This window comes from Monodon monoceros, unplaced genomic scaffold, assembly GCF_005190385.1.
Source record: "Monodon monoceros isolate NGI ecotype Baffin Bay Population unplaced genomic scaffold, NGI_Narwhal_1 Super_Scaffold_8, whole genome shotgun sequence".
NCBI classification, from domain to species: Eukaryota; Metazoa; Chordata; class Mammalia; order Artiodactyla; family Monodontidae; genus Monodon; species Monodon monoceros.
The window spans coordinates 66,444,598-66,469,449 of NW_021703785.1; the positions used below are offsets into that span (position 1 = coordinate 66,444,598).

General features: G+C 39.2%; 2 protein-coding genes across 5 annotated transcripts in view; one reads left to right on the forward strand and one right to left on the reverse strand.

The window, feature by feature from the left end:
• Positions 1-20,537, reverse strand: part of PDS5B (PDS5 cohesin associated factor B) — a 197,791-nt gene extending 177,254 nt beyond the window's left edge. Inside the window, exons 1-2 of one of the 4 annotated variants that reach the window (XM_029209802.1) lie at positions 20,402-20,478; positions 19,544-19,711 (exon numbers count right to left, since the gene is read on the reverse strand). The gene's annotated coding sequence lies outside the window, so the exon portion shown is untranslated. Of the gene's footprint in view, positions 1-14,638; positions 15,071-19,543; positions 19,712-20,401 lie in introns of those variants that run through there. The other 3 variants (XM_029209806.1, XM_029209804.1, XM_029209805.1) reach the window with 3 other exon arrangements.
• LOC114888093 (translation initiation factor IF-2-like) lies at positions 9,667-20,337 on the forward strand. Its single transcript, XM_029209962.1, has 3 exons — positions 9,667-9,800; positions 19,179-19,371; positions 19,726-20,337. Exons 1-3 carry the CDS (start codon positions 9,667-9,669, stop codon positions 20,335-20,337), a joined length of 939 nt encoding a protein of 312 aa, XP_029065795.1.
• Positions 20,538-24,852: the final 4,315 nt, after the last annotated feature.

Here is a 24,852-nt window from a genome sequence, read left to right on the forward strand (position 1 = left end):
ATAACCAGAGAAAACCATAATTCAAAAAGACACATGCACCCCAATGTTCACTGCAGCACTATTTACAATAGCCAGGTCATGGAAGCAACCTAAACGCACATCGACAGATGAATGGATAAAGAAGTTGTAGTACGTATATACAATGGAATATTACTCAGCCATAAAAAGGAACGAAATTGGGTCATTTGTTGAGAGTGGATGGATTTACAGACATACAGAGTGAAGTTAAGTCAGAAAGAGAAAAACAAATATCATATATTAACGCATATATGTGAAACCTAGAAAAATGGTACAGATGAACCAGTTTGCAGGGCAGAAATTGAGACAGATGTAAAGAACAAACGTATGGACACTAAGGGGGGAAAGCCGTGGGGGGGGGGGGCGGGGGTGGTGGTGTTGTAATGAATTGGGAGATTGGGATTGACCTGTATACATTGATGTGTACAAAATTGATGTCTAGGGCTTCCCTGGTGGCGCAGTGGTTGAGAGTCCGCCTGCCGATGCAGGGGACACGGGTTCGTGCCCCGGTCCGGGAAGATTCCACATGCCGCGGAGCAGCTGGGCCCATGAGCCATGGCCGCTGAGCCTCCGCGTCCGGAGCCTGTGCTCCTCAACGGGAGAGGCCACAACAGAGAGAGGCCTGCATACCGCAAAATTGATAGCTAACGAAACTGCTGTATAAAAACATAAATAAAATTCAAAAATTTTTAAAAAGAAAATATAGAGTTCTGTCTTATTCTAAAAATGTGTAATCCTGACACAAGGTGCGTGTTAAGTTAGCAACTGTACTTAAAGGGCCAGTTTGAAATGAATGAAAATCAGCCTGAAGAGTTCTAATAATGGTGGAGTAGTTTTTGTCAACTCATTAAATTAATGCTTCCACAGATAGCAATTATAAAAAACAAATAAAAGCTGTGGATAAAACACTTTTAAGAATGACTTGAAGGCAGAACAAACCATCAACAGCAGGAAGAAATTGGAAATCTGACCAGTGAAAGAAGGGAAGTACACTGGAAAAGGTTCAAATTTACATAGCTTTTCCCCTGAGGGCATTCCTAGTCTGCAATAGCATGGGCTACTAGAATTCAAGCAGAAAGTTGCAGTTTTATTAAGTTCATGGCCACAAAGTGGCTAGAAATAGAGGAAAAATTCAGGAAAGGAGTGAGTCACAGCAGCAGAAGCCTCAAAAACTAATATAAACTCCTTCAAATTCTTCACTGAGCCCTGAGGTGAGTATGCTCAGGGAAGATTTCAAGGAGCTCAATGGAAAACAACAACTGGAAATCTACAAGAACTCATCAGCGATCTCAGCTGCTGCCCACTGGAGAGGAGACATGAGCCTGTCCAAGTTACAAGGGCTTAAAAAAACACCTCAGGCTTTCTACAGACCCATCTTAAAGACCAAGCCTCCACAAGTTCAAGGTGATCAACCAGTTATTTAACTATACTCATCAGAAGACGATAAAGAGAATTTAGAGATATATCACCCACAATGTCCACTCTACAAATAAAATTTTCTAGACATGAAAAGCAGCAGGGAAGTGTGACCTACTGTCAAGGATGAAAATAGAACAATAAATGGAAAAAAACAATGAAATAATTCAAAGGAAGAAATTAACAAGCAAAGACTTTAAAGAAGCTACTATAAATTTGTTCAAGGACTTAATGGGAAACATGGTCACAATGGGGAATCTCAGCAGATAAATGGAAATAGTTAAAAAATGAAATACTAGAACTGAAGAGTATGTTATTTCAAAGTGGGCGTAGAGATATCTGCACCACCATGTTCACTGCAACATTGCTCACAACAGCCAAGACATGGAAACAACCTAAATATCCATCAATGGATGAATGAATAAACAAGATATAATATTCAAGAGAATATTCGCCACGATAAAGGAGATACTGTCATTTGCAACAACATGGATGAACCTTGAGGACATTATGCTAAGTGAAATAAATCAGAGAAAGATAAATGCTGTATGATCTCACTTATATATGGAATCTAAAAAGTTGAACTCATAGAAACAGAGAGTGGACAAGGGCTGAGGGGGGTGGGGGGGAATGGGGAGATTTTTGTTAAAGAGCATAAACTTTCAGTTATAAGATAAATTAAGTTCTGGGACTCTAGTGTACAGCATGGTAACTATAGTTAACAATACTGTATTGTGTACTTAAAAGCTGCTAAGAGAGTAAATCTTAAATATTCTCACCACACACACAAAGTAATGTTAACTGTGTGAGATGATAGATGTGTTAACCCACCTTATTGCAGTAATCATTTAACAGTACATACATGTATCAGATCATCACACTATACACCTTAAACTTATACAATGTTGCTTATCAATTATATCTCAATGAAACTGGAAAATAAGTAAATAAATAAATGGGGGAGTGGGGAATGGGCTTGACAGCATATTAGAAGCAAAATAAAAAAGAATCAGTGACCTTGAAGACAAATCAGTAGAAATTATTCAATCTGAAGAACTGAGGGCAAAAGATTGAGAAAAAAAATTAAAAATAACAAACTCACAGACCTATATTACATTTTTAAGGAAAAGAACAAGAATCTCAGAAGGAGAAGAGAGAATGGAGCAGAAAAAGCATTTTGAAAAATGGCTAAAAATTGGTGAAAAAACCAATCTGCAAATCCAATGAGCTCAACTATAAGCAGAATAACAAAAAAAAAAAGAAGAAAAAAGAACACGTCAAAGTGCTGAAAATTAAAGACGCAAAGGAGACCAGAAGACAATTAAGAACCTTTAAGTCAACCAGAATCTATGTCCAACAAAAATATTCTTGAAAAATAAGAGTAAGCATATATATACATAAATATATACACTTACTCTATCTGGGGGTGTGTGTGTGTGTGTGTGTGTGTGTGTGTGTGTGTGTGTGTACACATACACACGTAAGCTGAAGACTTTAATCACTAGACCGGGACATTATGCAATGTTAAAGGAAATTCAAGCTGAAGGGAAATGACATCAGGCGAAACTTAGATCTACACATATAAAGAAAATCTGAAACAACTATGTAGTTATATACAAAACACTCTCGTTTCTCTCCTTAAATTCTTTAAAAGGCGACTGACTATTTAAAGCAAAAACAGCATTGTGTTGAAGCAAAAATTAACACACCAATAGCAAAAAGATTAAATGTAATTATGCTTTTTAAGGTTCTTTCCTTTTACATCAGGTGGCATAATGTTAATGCTAAATGAACTTTAAAAGTTAATCATGAATACTGTAATCCCTAGAGCAGCCACTTATACAAAGCAGTACAGTTTAAAAAGCCCATTAAAGATCTAAAATATTTTTCAAAATTTGACCAACATAAAAGAAGGCAATAAGAGAAGGAAGAGAGAAGACAAACTGACAAAACACAGAGCAAAATGGGAGAATTAAACTTATCCGTATAAATAACATTAAATGTAAAGTTAACAAATCCTCCACTCAGAGACAGAGTTTATTAGATATATTTACTATTAAAAGAAGGGAGGGAGGAAGGAAGGGAGGAAGGAAGGGAAGAAGGAAGGGAAGAAGGAGAGAAGGAAACCCATTAAATACATGCTGTCTATAAGAGACACACTTTAAAAACAAAGACACAATCACATTAAACATATAATAAAAAATTATACACCATAAATATAAATAGTAAACATAAGGGAACTGGTATAAGTAAACTAAAGTCAGAAAAAATTAACTTCAGTAAGAGAATTATCAAAGGTAAAAAGGTCAGCTCATCCAGAAGGCATAACAATCCTAAATGGGAATGCATCTAATATCAGAGCTTGAGGGGAAAACTACATGGAGGAAATACATGAAGCAAAAGCTGAAAAAGTTACAGGAAGAAATGAACAAATGCACAGGTATATTTGGAAACTTTAATACCCCTCTCTCAGCAACTGAAATGGATAAAAAGCAATCCACAGGCATATAAATCAGGGGTCAGCAAACTGCAGGACCTCTGCCCATCTTTGTAAATGAAGTTTTATTATAACACTGCCATGCCCATTCATTTACATATTGCCACGGCTGCTTTTTGCACTACAAGGGCAAAGTAGTTAAAACAAACAGTATAATTCACAAAACCTGAACTATTGTCTATACAGCCCTTTGCAGGACATTTTCTGACCTCAGATATAGGTGATTTAAAAAACACTACTAACCAACTTAATTGTATGAGACTATATACTACACCATACAATATGTCTCACATTTCAAAAGACAGAAATCTTACAGAGTATATTCTGTGACTACAAAAGAATTACATAAAAAATCAATTTCAATAAGCTATCCAGGAAAACCCAAAATATTTGAAAATTAAGCAACACACTTCTAAAAAAATCCATGAGTCAAAGAAGAAATCACAAAGGAAATTAGAAAATATTTCGAACTGAAAATGAAAATACAACATATAAAAATGTGGGAGAAATTATAAATTTAAGTGCTTATATTTAAAAACAAAGTCTTAAATTTAAATATCGAAATTCCCTAATTAAATACCTAAATTTCCAGCTTAAGAAGCCAGGGGATAAAAAGAACAAATTAAACCAACTGAAAATAAGAGTGAAGGAAATTATCAAGATAAGCACAAAAGTCAATTAAATTATTGAAACCAAAAGCTGTGGAAAGAAAATTGCTAAACCTGTAGCAAGAATGACCAAGGAAAGAAGAGTGTAAAGAGGGGTCACTACAGATCCTACAGACATAAAAATGATCACAAGGGAAAATTATACTCTTTCTGCCAAAAGGCTTGATAACTTAAAATGAGACAGATATACTGCTTGGGGGGAAAAAGACAAAACAGAAAATCCATATAACCATATATTTACCAAAGAAACAAAACCTGTTACCAAAAATCTTCCCACACGCACAAAAAAACCTCCATGCCTAGATGGTTACCAAACGTTAAAGAAATTATATCAATCATATACAAACTATTTCTGAAAACAGAAGAGGAAACATTTCCTGGTTTCAGAAGGCTAGTCTAACCATGCTATTAGAAGGCATTACAAGAAATGGCAATCATAGACCAATATACCCACTGAACACAGACACTTAAATCCTCAACAAAATATTAGCTGACCAAATTCAGAAACAGATAAAAGGACAATACATCATGACCAAAGGAGATTAACCCAAGATTGCAAAATTGGTTTAACTTCCAAAAATCAATAAATATAATTCGCCATAATAACAGAATAAAGCATAAAATCCAGAGTCATCTCAATAAATACAAAAAGGGGGGGACATTTGGCAAAATTCAACACCCATCCATAATTTAAAAATTAAAATCTCTATGGGGAGGGGGAGGGGTGAGCTTTGACAGGGCGAGAGAGAGTCATGGACATATACACACTAACAAACGTAGTAAGGTAGATAGCTAGGGGGAAGCAGCCGCAAGGCACAGGGATATTAGCTGGGTGCTTTGTGACAGCCTGGAGGGTTGGGACAGGGAGAGTGGGAGGGAGGGAGACGCAAGAGGGAAGACATATGGGAACATATGTATATGTATAACTGATTCACTTTGTTATAAAGCAGAAACTAACACACCATTGTAAAGCAATTATACCCCAATAAAGATGTTTAAAAAAAAAAAAAAATTAAAATCTCACTAAACTGGGAATAGAAGGGAACACGCTCCATCTGATTTCTTTTAATCTACAAAAAAATCACTGCTGACATTCTACTTAACGTTTAAAGACAATGTTTTCCCCTAAAGATGTGGAATAAAACAAGAATGTCCATTCCCACCATCTCTTCAACATTAAATTGAAAATGCTAGACAGTGCAATAAAGTATCACAAAGAAATAAAAAGCTTATAAAGATGGGAGAAAAAAGAACAAAACTGTCTTATTCACAGATATGATTGTTTTTGTAGAGAAAATCCTAAATCTGCAAAAAAACTATTGGAACTAAATGAATTTCAGCAAGGTCAAAGAATACACACACAATTTTTAAGACAACTACTGTATCTGGATATATTATCAGAAAAAAATAGAAAAATAAAAGTTAGAAAATAGCATCAAAAAGAAAAATCTTTAGGAATAAATTAACTGCAAGATCTCTACGGAGAACATTAAAATGTTACTTTACATTGTATGTATATATGTTAACAGAATCATATTACATAATTGACATAGTAACATAACATTAATACGAAAAAACCTATTTCATTCAGCTGGCGTAAAGATCTTGCACAGATACATAGATACGTAAATATAAATTTGTTTATAGTACATATCAAAAAAAAGATGACCTAAATAAAAGGAGAGGTAAACAACTGTACTAATAATCTACTGCTGTGTAATAAACTACTCCAAAACTTCAGCAGTTGAAAATAACATTTATTTTCTCACACAGTTTCTAAGGGTCAGGAATCCAGGAGCAGCTTACCTGGTGTGTCTGGCTCAAGGGTCTCTCATGAGGTTGCAAACTGTAGTTAGGTCTACACTCAACTGAAGGCCTGAGGATCTGCTTCCAAGTTCACTCAAGGCTACTAGCAGAAGGCCTCAATTCTTTGTCATGTGGATGTCTGGAGACAATATTCCACTGGTCTCTTGCATTTCTTTCTGCACATCTTGCAACTGAGGATCTCACTGCCCTTTGTTCCAAACTAACTTCCCAAAAGTGTTTATAAAGTGAACAGTTGTGGAAGATAAAGTCTCCTCCAGAGCAAAGAACAGGTATGCTCACCGCCCATTAAAAAAATATCCAGGTTCCCTATGTTCGGAATTCCTCTCTTGTAATGCAAGCACTGCATGCGCAGTTGTCATCTGACCCTCTTCACATCAAGTGTGATTTGGAGCTTGAGGAACTGGTGCAAAAATGCTGAAGTACCGTGGCTACTACTATAGCTGTGACAATAACCTGTCTTTCGACGCAGACCCAAGAGTCTCATGTCTTTTATCAGCATCCATGAAACTGCAGTAGGCTAACTTGTTAGCTTGCAAGTAGGGTAAAATCTCAGCTCCTTCACAGGCTTGACAATGGGCCTCTCTACAACATGGTGGCTGTTTTCTCCTAGAGTGACTGATGAGAGAGAAAGACTAATACACAAGCCACTGTGCCTTTTACAACCTAATTTCAGAAGTGACTTCAACCATATTATATTGGTTACACAGACCAACCCTAATATAATGTGCAAGGTGACTACAAAAGGATACAAATACAACCAGGCAGAGATCAATGGGAAGCCTGTTAAAGGCTGACTACCAAATTCCATATTGTTATAGGTCAGTTCTCCCTAAATATTTTATAGAGAAACACAATCCCAATCAAAATCCCAAAAGGTTCTTTTTTTTTTGTAGAAATTGACAAACTGATTTTAAAATTTATATGGAAACACAAAGGAACTAGACTGGCCAAACAATATTAGAGGATTCACACTATTTGACTCCAAGACTTAAGGTGATAGAGACAGTATGATACTAGCAGAGAAGAAACAATTAGATCAAAGAAACAAGAAAGTCCAGAAACAGATCCATACATATATGTGTTTAAACATTCCTGGACAGGGCTTCCCTGGTGGCGCAGTGGTTGAGAATCTGCCTGCCAATGCAGGGGACACGGGTTCGAGCCCTGGTCTGGGAAGAACCCACATGCCGCGGAGCAACTAAGCCTGTGAGCCACAACTACTGAGCCTGGGTGTCTGGAGCTTGTGCTCCGCAATGAGAGGCCGCAACAGTGAGAGGCCCGCGCACAGTGATGGAGAGTGGCCCCCGCTCGCCGCAACTAGAGAAAGCCCACACACAGAAACGAAGACCCAACACAGCCAAAAATAAATAAATAAACAAATAAATAAAAACATTCCTGGACAAAAACACAAAGGCAGTTCAGTGCAGAAAAGAAAACAAAATTTTTCAAACAATGGTGTTGGGATTGGATAAATGCATTTGTAAAAAATGAACCTCAATACCTATGAAACTTGTAAAAGAAAACAAGGGAAATTATTTCAAGACTTGGGAGCAGGCAAAAGCTTCTTAAAACTCTAATCTATTAAAGAAAAAAACTGATTAATGGAACTTCGTCAAAATTAAAAACTTTAGCTTATCGAAATACACTGTTAAGGAAAACAAAAACTTACAAACTGGGAGAAAATACTCTCAATGCATTGATGTGACAAAAAACATATCCAGACTATATTAAGAATTCTTACACATCGATAATAAAAAGATAACCAATTTTTTTTTAATGTGCAAAAAACAAGGATATTCCACAAAAGAAAATACACTAATTATTGACAATTGTCAATAACCATATGAAACATCATTAGGTCGCAAGGAAATCCAAAATAACACAAGATACCATTTCACTTCCACTAAATAGCTAAAATTTAACAAATGATCATGCAAATGCTGGCAAGGATGTAGAGCAACTAGAACTAACACAGAGTCACAGTGAGAGTATGTAAGAGAAAACTGAATAACTACACAGCAGTTTTTTATATAGTAAAACACACATCTGCCTGTGAACCAGCAATTCCAATCCTAGGCATTTACTCAAGAGAAATGAAAACACATGTTTGCAAGAAGATCCCTGCAGGCCTTATTCTTAACAATAAGAAACTGGAAACAACTCAAATATCCATCAACAGAAGAAAAGATAAACTCTGGTATATTCATCTAACAAAATACTACTCAGCAATAAAAAGAACTCTGACACATCCAACCTCATAGATGCATCTGGAAATATATGTTAAGCAGAAGAAGCTAGATGCAAAAAAGCACACACTGTATGATGACCAAACAAAATAATCTACATTGTTAGAAATCACAGTGCTTGGGAGAGAGGAGAACGGAATGGAAAGGGCAACCATTAAACTTTCTGGGGTGATGAGAATGTTCTTTATCATCTTTTGGTTATCAGTTACACGGGTATAACTGTCACAACTAAAAGTGAACAGCTAAAATCTGTACATTTTATTGTATTTAATTTACATCTCAATATATATAAATAAAAACAAATTTTAAAAACAAATTTGAGCTCATAGTATTAATTTTCCATTTTTTCTTTGTCTTGGGTTGTCCACATATATATTTAGTGTGTGTATATATATATATATATATATATATATATATACATTTATGGGTTATCGGTAATTGTTACTCATCTACTATGTGCCAAACATGATGCTTGCTTACAAAATAACTGTTAAGTCCATGCCTCAAGAGGATAACAATCTAAAGCAAGGAAATACACAATAATACACAATGTGAGGGTTTACATTATAAAGATATACACAGGGGGGACTTCCCTGGTGGCGCAGTGGTTAAGAATCCTCCTGCCAATGCAGGGGACACAGGTTCGAGCCCTGGTCCGAGAAGATCCCACATGCCACGGAGCAACTAAGCCCTCGAGCCACAACTACTGAACCTGTGCTCTAGAGCCCTCGAGCCACAACTACTGAGCCCGTGCCTAGAGCCCATGCTCCGCAACAAAGAGAAGCCACCACAGAGAAGAGAAGCCCGTGCACCCCAACGAAGACCCAACACAGCCAAAAATAAAAATTAATTAAAAAAAAAAGATATACACAGGGACTTGTGAGAAGGAGAAAAGGGCACCATACACTGCCTGAAAGAAGAGTTAGGTAACAGAAAAGCCTTTTCGTTAGGTGAAGGATGAAAAGCAGGACTTCGGACATGCAGACAAGCAGGAATGGATCATTATAAGCAGAGAAATACCACGTGCAAAGACACAGAGGCAAAGAGTCTAAAACAACAGGGAGCTAGGAGCAGTTCAGTGTTTTTGGAGTTTGGAGAACCTATGGAAAAAAAGGAAATGCCAGCAAGGTAGGTAGGTACCATTCTAATGTTAAGGCATTTGCATTATACAGGCAGTGAAGAGCCACTGAACAGCTTTAAGCAAGGGAAGGACACATACAAATCTGCAACTACAAGTATCACTCTGCTAACAGTGTGAGAGAAAGCCTAAAAGAGAGTGAAAAATGGAAGCAGAGCTACCTGTAAGAAGGCACCTGCAACAAGCAAGTCATGTTTCCTTTTAGTAAACCAACCACCACACATGGACTGAAGAGAAATTCAAGAACCCCCAAAATGGACAGGAAAATGAGTGAAAATTAAAATCAGACTGTTCACAGAAAAAAAACAGAATGATCAAAATGGCCCAAACATATGAAAGGATACTCATCTTCACTCATAAGAGAAATGTAATGACATAAATCACAGCAAGATCCTTTTTGACCCACCTCCTAGAGAAATGGAAATAAAAGCAAAAATAAACAAATGGGACCTAATGAAACTTAAAAGCTTTTGCACAGCCAAGGAAACCATAAACAAGACGAAAAGACAACCCACAGAATGGGAGAAAATATTTGCAAATGAAGCAACTGACAAAGGACTAATCTCCAAAATTTACAAGCAGCTCATGCAGCTCAATGTCAAAAACACAAACAACCCAATCCAAAAATGGGCAGAAGACTTAAATAGACATTTCTCCAAAGAAGGTATACAGATTGCCAACAAACACATGAAAGGATGCTCAATATGACTAATCATTAGAGAAATGCAAATCAAAACTACAATGAGGTATCACCGCACACCGGTCAGAATGGCCATCATCAAAATGTCTACAAACAGTAAATGCTAGAGAGGGTGTGGAGAAAAGGGAACCCTCTAGCACTGTTGGTGGGAATGTAAATTGATACAGCCACTATGGAGAACAGTATGGAGGTTCCTTAAAAAACTAAAAATAAAACTACCATATGATCCAGCAATCCCACTCCTGGGCATATACCCTGAGAAAACCATAATTCAAAAAGAGTCATGTACCACCATGTTCACTGAAGCACTATTTACAATAGCCAGGACATGGAAGCAACCTAAGTGTCCACTGACAGACGAATGGATAAAGAAGCTGTGGCCCATATATACAATGGAATATTACTCAACCATAAAAAGAAATGAAATTGAGTTATTTGTATTGAGGTGGATGGACCTAGAGTCTGTCCTGTCATACAGAGTGAAGTAAGTCAGAAAGAGAAAAACAAATACCATATGCTAACATACATAAGGAATCTAAAAAAAAAAAAAAAAGGTTATGAAGAACCTAGGGACAGGACAGGAATAATGACGCAGATGTAGAGAATGGACTTGAGCACACGGGGAGGGGGAAGGGTAAGCTGGGAAGAAGTGAGAGAGTGGCACTGACATATATACACAACCAAATGTAAAATAGATAGCTAGTGGGAAGCAGTCGCACAGGGAGATCAGCTCGGTGCTCTGTGACCACCTAGAGGGGTGGGATAGGGAGGGTGGGAGGGAGACGCAAGAGGGAGGGGATATGGGGATATATGTATATGTATAACTGATTCACTTTGCTAAACAGCAAAAACTAACACACCATTGTAAAGCAATTATACTCCAATAAAGATGTTTTTAAAAAAAAGAGAAATGTAAATTAAAACTACACTGAGGTACCATTTTTCACCTATCATATTGGCAAAAATCCAAAAAGTATCATTGTATGCTGTTGCGGCAAGGCTATAGGAAAACAACTACTCTCGTGTATACATTACTGTGACAACCCTCACGAAGGACAACGGAACTATATCTATCAAAATTATATCCTACAACCCTCATGAAGGACAACTTAACAGTATCTATCAAAATTGTATCCGCTTTATTCTTTGACCCAACAATTCCACTTCTAGGAAGTTAATCTAGACACACTTGCATGTGTACAAGATGATATATGTACAAGGTTGTTCATGCAGTATTTTTATAATAGCAAGAACTGGAAACAATTTAACTGTCCATCAGTGGGCTAGTTAAATTACGGTCCATAAATGAACACTCTGCAGCTGTTGAGAAAGAGAGCACACATACTAGCACTTTATATACTAATACAGAAAGATCTCCAGGGTATACTGTTAAGTGACATAAATAAATAAATAAAAGGCAAAGCAGTTAAAGTTTCCAACATTAGTGTAAAACATGTGTTGGGGTGAGGGGAGGCGTGGGGTGGGATACATATACTTGTACAGGGTTGTATTTTTTAAACCCCCAGAAGGATATATAAAAAACCCAGTAATACTAGTAAGCTATTGTAGAGGAGTCTGGGAATTTTACAGATGAGGAAGGGTATGGAAAAGAGACTTTTTTCTCTTTTTGGTTTTTTACTTTTGAAGTATTACTGTGCAGATAGTGTTAAAAAAAAAAAACAACTTTGAACTACTGCATCAGAATCAACAGGATTTGTTAACTCATTTGATTTGAGAAGTAAAGGAGACAGAGAGATCAAGATGACACCCAAGTTGCTGACATGATGACAAACCTAGCCATTCAACTTAAAAAAAAAATTGTATTAACCAATGCAGATGTTAAAGGATAAAGGAAGGCAGCTCAGTTTTGGACATGTACTGGAAGTGTCGTGTCTGATGGCATATGAGAAAATGATAGGAAATTGAGAAGAAACGTTAGGGATATGGCTGTTAGCAGAAGCCTTGGAGGAAAAAAAGGGAAAACATTTTATATGAGCCTAATTTACCTAGGAATTATTTATTCTGTAAACCCAATTAACCCAGAGAATAAAACTAAAAAGGCAACTAACTCAAAGTGACAGCATAAGGCCACATAATCATACCCTTTTCTCACAGACACCAGGCTCTCACTAAAAGCTTATTTGTTACATTTAGATAACTTCCCAAGTTCACAACAGATTAGAAACATCAAAAAAGGGTGCGGGTGAGAATTCCCCAGCTGTCCAGTGGTTAGGACTTGGTGCTTTCACTGCCGAGGGCCCGGGTTGGGTCCCTGGTCCAGGAACTAAGGTCCCTCAAGCCTCGAGGTGTGGCAAAAAGTAAATAAATAATTTTTTTAAAAAAAGGGTGCAGGTGTAGCTACCAGAGGCAACCATTTGGCAGCAGCATGAGGCAGCAAAAAAAAAAAAAAAAAGATGGGAATACCACCAATACCTCAAAAAAGCACAGCATTCTTCAAGGGCTCTTCACAGAGCCAGAGTACCATATTTTATCATCTAAGACTTGGCCAAAATGGTCCCTCCTTTAAGAAGTTTTTCATGGTTCCTACACTCTTAACCTAAGTAATTAATCTCCCTTTAACAAATTTCCAATTTCAAGTATGTTGTTTACACCTTCCCAAAAGCACTTTATTCTGCCTCGTTTTATAATTATTTTACAATTATAACTGGTATAACTGGTATTTTGTGATACCAGTCTCCTTCTTCCCACTTGAATATAGATCTCTTAAATAAAGGTGTATCTTTCACCTTTATATCTCTGAGCACAATTTCCTTACATAGTATAGCATGCAAATATCCATTCAACAAATATCCATCTTTGCCTTCTCTAAAGTGTTGTGAATGGACCTGCCACAAATAGAGTCTCCCTGCCCCAAGTTATAGTTTTCTATTAAGTACTTACGTACTTGTCACCAAGGGAAGCATCTGGCCTGCCTTATATCAAAAACTAATTTAAGGGGTGACTGGAAGTGACAGCTAATGGCTTTAGGGTTTCTTTTATAAGAGACAGATTCTAAGAGCAGACTGTGGTGCTGGTTGCACACACCTGCGAATGTACTAGAAGTTGATGAGTTGCACAGTTTCAATAGGTGAACTGTATGGAATGTGAATTATATCTCAATAAAGCAGATTTTAAAAATGAGATACCTGCTATTATTCCCCACTTCACAGATTTAAGAAACTGAGGCTTGGCAATTAGGTAATTTATCCACGGTGACACAACTAGCTAGTGATGGAGGGAGGATAAAAACCCAAGCAGTCTTGACTCTATGTCTATATGCTTAACCGCCACGCTCTTCTGCTTTCCTCAGCAAAGGACTTCACTTATCAAGCATCATATTAAATGCCTAAATATGTTCCTACTGCTGTTCAAGTCTTCAATGCTAGTGACCTTCCAAACTCCACGTAGGACTGCAAAGCCTTGACCTAATTATGTTACACCATGAAGGTAGAGGAGAAGGAAAGAAAATCGTTGAAAAGAAAGGGACCAAAGAGACAGAGGAGGGGAAAAATGTACTCAAGATCTATATTTCAAAGCTTTCCATTCTGAGCATAAGACTACATGAAACATTACTACTGCTTGACTGCTATCATCAAAGTTGGTGGGCAGGCCTAATTCACCTGAGCTGGGAGCTTCCTGGACTAGGTCTGCTGAATCCAGGGTTTCTTGGCAAAAGAGACATTTTAGGCCAGATAATTTTTTGTTGTGGAGGGCTGCCCCACACATTGTAGGATGTTTAGCAGCATCCCTGCCTCTACTCACTAGATGCCAGTAGCACCACTCTTCCCGCCCCCCTCCCCCACCCCCAGTTGTGACAACCAAAATGTCTCCAGGCATTGCCAAAGGTCCTTGGGCGAGGTGCTGGGGAAGGAAGCGGTGTTCAAAATCACCCCCATTTGAGAGCCACTGGCCTAGACTAAAGGTAAAGTTGAAAAAGGGCCAGCCATTTGATATTAACTCGTGTATATAATAACTGGAGACAAAAACTTTTTTTAACCAGCTTTACTGAGACATCTTTGACACATAAAAATGTAGATATTTAAGGTATACAGCTTGTCTTTTGATATATGTATGCACTGTGAAAAGATCACCACAATCAAGCTAATTAACACATCTCTACATACTTACCATTTGCGGGGGGTTGGGATAGGTGGTAACAGAGAAGAGCCTTTTAAATCAATTGCCTCCCAAGCCTACTAAGAAAAAAAACTTATTTCATTAAAAAAAAAATGTGAAGCTGGGGTGGGGGCAGCATGTAGGGATTAAATAGGAACAAAGCTCATGCAGTCATGCCAACTTCTGCACAGGTCAGCATGTAATGCCCCTGAAACTAGCAGAATATCAACTATAAAGAGAGACTACTAAAGATCAGAAAATAGATCTAAAGAACATTAGAAATGAGAACTGCTCCCTTTGGTTTGAAGAAAAATCAGTTTCCCTTATAATAAAAACTAAGTGTTCCTCATCTCTGGAAGAACTGAAATATCAAAGTCAAGGTTGCCACCCCACCAGGGAAGTATAAATAAAAATGAAATGACAGTTGGGGCACAAGGGGGGAGTGGTGAGACAGGACAAGCAGACAGTAGGAGATAGAGCTTACCCTATATGAAATTACTTGCCCTGACTCTCAAATCTCCCTTCCTGCCTTTATATAATCTTCCATTAAGACCAAGTTAAGGGCTTTCAATACTTAACCTCTGGTTATTGTTCAAAGTCTAGCACTGCAGCCTCTCCATTCAGAGCACTGCTCCCCCTCAACGTGCCACAGGCTCTGAAACCTTATTTCTCTCTAAAAGTTCCATCTCCCTCAAACCATTTTAGATGGGGGGGGAGGGGTGCACAGATAACTTAATCTACTCAATCTAAAGTGTGCGCTGCAAGTAACCTCTGCCCAATAAGCATACAAAAATGTTTTCCCCTCCTCATAATCAACAAAATGCAAACCCAAAACAAGATACAAACTTCACATATCAAATCGGCAAAAGGCATAAAGTTTAATAAGGCCCAATGTTGGCAAACATGTAACAGTCATAGTCATATACTGTCGGTTTGTGTAAGTAGTTACAACCTACATACCACTCAAAAGGAGTCAGAATAAATTGTGGTGACACATGCATATAATACTCTAATCATTGTTTAAATTATGTTGATCTATATGTGCCAATATGAGAAGAGCTACATGACATCAACTACAGAAAAAAGTAAATTTCAGGAAAAAAGTAAACAATATAGCTTTTAACAACAACAAAAAAAGCAGTAAGTATAATACTATTTGCATAAATTCTTTGAAAAGTAAATTTTCTGAAAACTGTTAACAGTGGATTACCTTTTAGGGGGAAGAGATAAAGTAGCTTTTATTTTTATTTTCTGTACCACAAGAATTTCCTTATCATATACATGTATAACTTTTAACTTAAAATATAGTTCTTTAAAGTACTCTGTTCCCGCCAACCTTAACAACAACTCTCACTACCAACTCTCCATACGCACCCCAACCCCCATCCCAGTATCTGAAGGTTAACTGAAATTGCCTGGCGGAATTTCAACTACTTAGGGATGCATTCTGTAAATACACTTTGGATATATATCTGGGACTTTTCTTTAAAAATCTCTTCCCTTACTTCTCTAAAACCACCTCTGAGATGAAAGGGAAAAAGAATCCCTACACTGCCCAGGGAACCACAAACTCTTGTTTCCTTTTGGGCCCCCTAACCATTCTCTCCAAGAGAGAGACAATGCTTGTGGTCATAATGTCCCCTCCTTCACTCTCCCACATAAAGAGCAACCTCAACTGTCACTGAAGAGGGAGGAAGGCCTGGCCCTGGTAGAATCACTTAACAGCAGGGATCCTACTCTGGTTTTTCTCAGCTCTCATCACCTTGGTGCAAGTGGCAAACCACCACTCGAAACTTCTATAGGGCAGAGTCTCTGTCCTGTTTATTACATCATCCATGGTACAGTATATAGATGAAGCTTAGTATATGTTCATTTTAACTGAATCAGGTCAGAGCAATCTCTGTCAAAGGGAAGCAAGTTAGTGGAGTACTTCTAGATCATGGTCCTTTAAAGATGCCTCAAATTAGCTTCCCGCTTATCAGTCTTTCCTCCACTCCCCTTAGCTGACTTATAAGTTTTACACAGCTAAACCAAGTATTTCTAATTACTGCTTATCACTGATGTCTAATCATTAGAGCACAATAACTATCATGGATATTTTTAAACATCTCAGAGTAATGGCTTTAAGGTTTAAACAACTAAATTTAACTAATCTGACTTTAATCTTCACGATTTTCTCACTGAGCATGATCACCCCTATCAACTGAAACAATTACAGCAAACTTATCCTTAATTTTGAACTAATCAGTGAGAAAGAGTTATAAAACCTTTTTAAGTATTGGGGAAAATGGTTATAATCAGGTGGTTCATGACAGTACAGTGTGAGGAAGAGCTGACCTCTACACTCCAAGGAAGCACAATTTTGAACCATTTGGCAACTTCTTAAATGAACTTAAAAAGTAAATATATTCTCAGAGAAATTACTGGGTTTATTGTTAGACTAAGTATTTTTGGAATTTTTAACATTTCCAAACAGGAATACTCAAACCAAATACAATTTTCTCCAAACACCTACTGTAACTGGAAGCAAATGACTTGTGTAGCAAATTGAGTTTAAAAGTAAAAAAAGAGAAAGTAAAAAATAAAAAAATAACACATTCATGCACACATGCATCTTATAACAAAATAAAGTTCAACACTAACTTCCAAATTACCCTGGCTTACAAAGAATAAATAAATGCCTTGTCAAGTATTGTTACACAATGAAAGATCAAGCAACTCCAGGAGACAGAGACATGCAAGAGGTTATCTTCTGAGACAATTTAAGTGGACCGAATCCTGGATAGAAATTATTAAAACCAGACTCTGAAACAGATGGTTAACCTCGAAACTTTCTTGGTTGAATGAAAAAAAAGGGGGGAAAGGAGAAAGAGAATAATATGCTACCTGGCAATAATTTTAAATATTGCTTAAGTCCTGAATAAAACAATACAGACCACGTGGATACTTCTAAGCCTCCAGGAGATGTAAGGGCTGCCTCAATTCCACAAGAATATGACTGTGACTTTGAATAAATCAATCAAGTTACAATCTGAACCTAATTTCTCATGCATATAATGAGTGAGTTGGAGATCATCTAAATTTCCTTATAGCTCTCTAACACTAATAAAGGAAATACAAATTTATTCTTTTCTAACATAGATTATATACAGTACTTGTCATCCAAGCGAAATCAGTGAGCTCTCCTGTTGGTTCTAGGCACACACGATCAAAAGAAGTAGCACTGAAGAAGCCACAGGACAATCCTAATCTCCAAGAGGGAGAAGCAGAAAGAACACAATCTCCCAAAATACTCCCCTCTACACAAAGTTTTGGGTACCATTCAGTCTTCACCAGGGTAAGCCCTGTCTAATACAGCGTATCACTTTATTTTAGGCTTAACAAATTATTGACAAAGCCTGGTCCTCAAAACATGACTCTTTGTATCCATTAAAGTTGCAAACCATTTTAAAGTAAATTTAGAAATTAAAACTTTTATTCAACAGCCAACTCAGTAGAACTACTTGTCAAATACGCTTAGTACAAAACATTCCACGACAGCAAGGATCACTATCTTCACCACGTTACCTCCTCTAATTCTTGGGAAAAGTGAGGAAAAAGACATAACCAGACAAGAATGAAAGTGACAGGAAGAGTACAAAAGCCACTGTAAAAAAACAAAGTTAATACAAGGAGAATCAACCTCAACAAAAAAGGAGAAAATAAGAAAGGGCACAAAAGTTCTTTAAGAAAAAATAAAGGCCAATACAAACACTACCTTGTCATTTAAAATATTCACACATTCAAGTAAAACCCAGAGTATAATTTTTTAAACCATCAAAAAAGCACACACAAAAAATTACTATTTCAGTAATCAAAGAATATCTAATGTGCACCTTTTCTATATACATTTGTACATTTATTTTGAAAGAATAATGTTCTCATTTAAGGTTTTTTTTTTAAAGAATAATGTTTTCAATTTTTTTTTTTTACAGTTAAGGTTTTCAAAATAAATCTACCTTTCTATAAGAAGTTCCATGTTGAAACTGTCACCTACATGTTCATCACTATAAATTTTAATTAGGTTTTCTGCTATCACCAGACGATAGCAGATTAATCGTTCCACAAACTGACCTGCACACACCAGAGGAATGCTCATCTTATTGTCTAAAATTGCTAACATCTCCGACATATGTACTGCATAAATAAGTGTCCTTTCTAGCCCACATTTTGCTTAATACCATTTTTGTGCTTTTAACTATTTTACTTGACTACTGCTTACGTAAGTATAGAAAATGCTCTATCTTGGAACTTCATCTACATGTGTTGAGAACAATGATTATACTGCCATTCAAGTTTTAAATAATTATGACTTACAGCTCGCCTCATATATAAACACACTTGAACTTTTAGAAGTTATTAGGAAGACAGTAGAAGACCTCCAAAACTCACTCAAGACCGCAGACCAACCTTCGAACGTAAAGGCTACATCCACAGTCTCCTAAACGGTTTAACAAACAGGGTTGGGTAGGGTCGTTCAGGACAGTACTGCCCATCCATCATTTCATAACAGAAGTGTGAGAAGAGCGTTCAAAGCACGTCCTTCAAAATCAAATAAAGGATTCCCTTTCGGGGGTTGGTTAGGATGCCTAAACGTGTCAAGTAGGCAGGGACCTGCTCTTTCAAACCCTACCCCGAGTTTACACCGGCCGCGAAGGAACGCAGGAACAGGCAACTCTGAAGCCGACGAGGTGCAGCGTTTCAGGGTTCAGACTCATTCCCTCGAATAACTGTACCGCGGCTTAGCGTAGCTTTAACGTGTATACCAAAAGGCAACAGCAGCAAGAAACCACAAACAAGCGTTTCCTCTCGACCAGAAACTTTTCAGGTGTCACTAAGATAAGAGACTGCAAAAATGTCAACTGTACAGCTGCACACCGTTTGCATGGTCGCTCCGACTCCGAGGCTTCCGAAAGGAAAGCTAGAACTCAGTGGTGGCCCGGGAGAAGCCACTCCAGCCCGTGCTGGACTCTTCCTCAACTAGGTCCTCGGGTGCCTCCAACACCAGCTCCAAGAGGCGCGGTAGGCGCGCTTTATCTCCCGCGACTGGCAAGTAACAGGATAAAAAATGTCACTCGGTCGGCCCGTTGTCGTCGCCCGGAGCGGAGGCTGCGCGGCGTGGGCGACCCAGCGGCGGGGGCGAGGGCGCCGAGGCCCGCACACCGCCCCGAGGTCAGCCCCGACCCGCGCTCCCCGCCCCTCGCCCGGAAAGGGGAAAACCCGCCCGCGGGAGGATTCAACAGGAGCGCCGCGCCGCCCGCCTGCCGCCCGGGAAACAGCCGCCGGGCTGCCGGGCGCTGGGGGAGGGGCGGCGGGGCGCGGGCGGCGGGGCGGCGGGCAGCCGGCGCGGACCCCCGGCAGCGCGCAAGGTCACCGCCCGCCGCCCGCCGCCCTCGTCGCCGCGGGCGCCCCAGCCCTGCCAGGGCGGCAAGTTTAATTTCCAGAGGGTGCGGCTGAGCCCGCGGCGTGGAGGGAGCGCGCCGGCCGTGGGGCCCTCCCCACCCCCACCGCAGAACCCGGCCCACGCCCCCGGCCCGCGCCCTACTCCTCCCGGCCCCGCCGCCGCCAGGCAGCCAGCGGCTGCAGCCCCCGATGCCGGGAGGCGAGTCTCGGCTGGCAGGCGGGCGGCGCTTGAGCCCCGCCACAGACTCAGCCGCGGTGGCGGGCGCTGAAAAATGGAGCGCGGCGACCAGAGGGAAGAGACATTTTCTTCCCGTTAACTGAATTGCTTCCTACCTCCGGGTGGCCGACTCGCTACTCCTCTCACTCCGCTGCTCTCCGGGATCCGCCGCCGCCGCCGCATCCAATCGCCTCCTCCCCCCCCCTCCCCTTCCGCAGCGAGCCCGGCCGTTCCTCCTCCTCTCCGCTTCAAAATGGCGCCAAGCGCTATTCGGCGGCTGCTCCAATCGAACCGCCGCGGACGGCACCCGGGGGCAGGCAGAGCGCCGCGTGGGTGCGCAGCGCCCCCTGCCGACCGGACAGCCTCGCGCGCGCGCCGGCCCCTCCGCCCAACTCCCTTCCGCCCCGCCCCGTGCGCGCGCGCGTGCCCGCCTCCGCTCCGCCCCGCCCCGCCCGTCGCGCGCGCACGCAGCCACACGGGCACGCCGCCGCTGTAGCCGCGGTGGCGGCGAGACCGGCAGCTGTCAATGCTTTCTCGCTTCCTTGACTTTTGCCGAAAACCACATAAATTGTTATATATCTCTAGCCTTATGGATAAAAGTTGGGAATTTTTTAAAACAGTGAAATTGAGTACTAATGTGCGAAGTAAATAAAATTGGTGTTTACTTTGCTCCTTACTTGGGAACTCTGACCTAGTCACCTCAAAATGCCATAAAATAGCTTTTTTCTGCACTGTGTGTGTAATGTCTTTACTTAATCCCACAGCTTTCCCGTTTTCAGGTATTGTTTAGGTAGCGGGTGGGGGGACGTAGTAATTCCATCTGTAACAAAGCATTCCATTCATTCGTTTTATCACAGCTGTCCTTATCGGAGGAGAAACAATCTATAAAGACCACAAGGACGCTTACCAGAAGGTGGGTTTTCTAACCCGCTTCACCTCCAGGAGTTGCCACTCCTCCCTGCTGCAGCTGTGAGGGAATATGTTAAAAGTTATCTGGTGATTACTATTAGGATGGAGAGAGGCAAAAATCTTTAAGGCCTCAGTGAAGTATAGCTGCTAACCAAAGAGACTATGCTTCATGCAACAGCAAATGGATTTACAGAAATTAGTAATCTAAACCTTCATTTAAAGCAACAGTTTAGGAAAACTGGAATCTGAAGTTGGTAATAAAAGAAAAATAAATTTCTGTGTTTAGGGCTTTAAAAAACAACCAAATGTGGGGGCAGGGTGTACATGGGAAATCTCTGAACCCCTCTCTCAATTTTGCTGTAAACATAAAGCTGATCTAATAAAAGTAAAGTCCAAAAAATAACCAAGTTGTAATTCATCAGGAGCAGTATGTGGCACCCATCAGCCCACACTTCTACTGGCTTTACACTAAGAAAAGATTATTTTCCTTTCCGTTGAGAGAGGCAGATGAAAGAGACAGGGATGAGAAAGGCACTAGGATTTCCAAACAGGGAGAATAGCAAGAAGGGAAAGGATGCCACAAAGGGAAATTAGGGTAAGGGTTCTGAGATGACCTTTGCCTACAACACAGCTCAATGCCAGAGCCAGCAAATGTAAGCCAAGGCAGTTTCCTGCTGGCTTTCTTTCTTTTTAAACATTGTTTTAGAGGTCTCATCTTGTTAAGCACATTTAGTTCCTTAAAGAGTTTTTGGACCATCTTCTTACCTACCTAATAACTAATGGTACTCCCAATCTTCTATGCAGACACTAGACTGAAATTCTTAACTTTTTTTATTCTGAAGAACTCTCTGGGATCTTTGGGGATAATGTGTGTATGTGTGTTATCGAAGATCATTTGGGTAAATATACAGACTTGTTAAAGTCTTCTTGGTTTCCTTGGAGTTATAACAAATAGCATAGGTCACCATTGTGACTGAGGTTCTGAGCTGCTGGCTGAGAATTCCTGAATGCACTGGGCAGAACAGCCAAAGCAAAGACTGTTCAGTCTTATCCATGGTCAGCACTCAGCAGTGTGTGCAGTCCATGGGCCTGATCTTGGTTAACGGGAGGAAATTGCATTTAGTTACACTGTAAATCCACACTGTCCAAAAGAAATATGATGTGAACCAGGTATGCAACATAAAATCTTCCAATTTTAAAAAGTGAAAAGAAACCAGTGAAATTAATTTTAATAACATTTTATGTTATTAAACAGTATATCCAAAATATTGTCCTTTGCACATATCAACATAAAATTTTATTAATGACATAATTTACATTCTTTTGTTCATCTTGTGAATTTTACACTTAAAGCACATTTCAATTCCCATTAGTCACGTTTCAAGTGCTCAATAAGTACATGTGGCTAGGGGCTTCCTATGGTGAACAGCACAGCCAGTAGACTCTGGAATCAAAATGCTATTTTTTAACAACTTATAATAAATATCCAACATTGTTTCATAGTGTCTTCTTTGCAACTCTTGAAGTTTGTTAAGAATTATGCCAGTACCAGTTGAAGTGCATGTATTTAAATATATACGAAAAGAAATTAGGACAAATTGAGACCCCTGGGACAACATCAAGTGTACTACTACTCTCATTATATGGGTCCCAGAAGGAGAAGAGAAAGAGAAAGGGCCTGAGAATATATTTGAAGAATAATAGCTGAAAAATTCCCTAACCTGTGAAAGGAAACAGTCACCCAAGTCCAGGAAGCTCAGAGTCCCATACAGAATTAACCCAAGGAGGAACACACCAACACATATTGTAATTAAAATGACAAAAATCAAATATATATGTATATACATATACTCACATAGCATTTTATATATATATAGTATAGTATATATATTGTTATTTTATGCTCATGTTTTTATTTTGACATAGAACAATGACTTATTCTAAATTGCATATTTATATCAAGTATATCATTGGCTCAGATATGTAAGAAAGCAAATGAGAACTGATTTAAAGAGCATTATGGGGACTTCCCTGGTGGTCCAGTGGTTGGGATTCCACACTCCCAATCTGTGTTCGATCCCTGGTCAGGGAACTTGATCCCACATGCGTGCCGCAACTAAGAGTTCGCACACCGCAACTAGAAGCCCGCATATTGCAACTAAGGATCCCACATGCTGCAACTAAGGATCCCGCTCACCGCAGCTAGGACCTGATTCAGCCAAATAAATAAATATTTTAAAATAAATAAATAAATATTTTAAAATAAATAGCATTATGATTAGCCATTAGAATGAGCCATAATTCTCAGCAAGCAGTTTAACTTAATACCAGAAGCATACTTATAGTAATACATGAGCTTCTTTAAACACAGTTTCATCTAGAATAAAATTTCTTTATATGGTGTTAGAAGTCATGAGTAATAGAACAATCTGGCCAGATGACTGAATGGAATAAAAGTGAGGACTCTCTCCCTGACAGCCTATTTATATTTTGATTTTAATGAACTGTCTGGTATCCAGGGCAGATCCTGCTACTGTTGATTAGGTAGGTCTGAGGCTATGCAGCGGCCTACCCCTACTTATTCAACCAGACTCGTTTACTTAACTTAGCCACTTTAAATTACGTCTCATTACTCCATAATTCTCCACTTCCCACAACCATGCTGCTTTGGCCCATGACTTCCTTTGCCTGTAGACTTACCCTTCACCTTAATTTTCTTTTCCTCTCCATAGTCTTACTGCCTATTTACAACTGTAGAAAATGTTTGCCTCACTATTTTTTAAAAGGGCAAAAAAGGAAACACTCTATATTCTTTTTTTTTTTTTTTTTTTTGCACAGGCTCCAGACATGCAGGCTCAGCGGCCATGGCTCATGGGCCCAGCCGCTCCGCGGCACGTGGGATCATCCCGGACCGGGGCACGAAACCGTGTCCCCTGCACCGGCAGGCAGACTCTCAACCACTGCGTCACCAGGGAAGCCCCACTCTATATTCTTTTCCAAAGATTTCAAACTTCTCCCCAAGCAGGGTATGGATACTATATTAATTCCATATGTATATGCATATTTTAAAAGTCTGCTCTTTATAAGTTCATATCACATCTATCCATTGTAGCGGGGAGACTTACTTTATATAGGTCAAACTAGGTGTGATTTCTTATACAAAATATACCTAAGAGTCCTTTAACTACTTGATAGTTGCTTTTTAAATTTTATTACCTGTTTCCTTATATATATATTATTGCATTAGAGCTGGTTAGGAAAGGGTGTCAGAAAGATGCCATGAAAATATTTTGAGAATTTTAGGGTTCATAGAGCATAGAAATGATCACCTCTTTCAATTCATTTTACATAAAAAAAACTGAGACAAATAGCTAAGTAATTTGTCCAGGGATCCATAGTCAGGGGAAATTTTTTAGTGAATCTCATCATCTTCCAATTAATTTAGAAAGTATGTAATTTTAAAATCCCATTTCATCTTACAATCATGTTTGAATCTCTTTTTCAATTAAGTCCCATGTAAATCACAAATAAATATGATAAATTTGTAGAAATACTAATTGACTTATGAGGAGACCAGAAAAATGGATCAGCTCGATGCTTTGTGATGACCTAGAGGGGTGGGATAGGGAGTGTGAGAGGGAAGCTCAAGAGGGAGGGG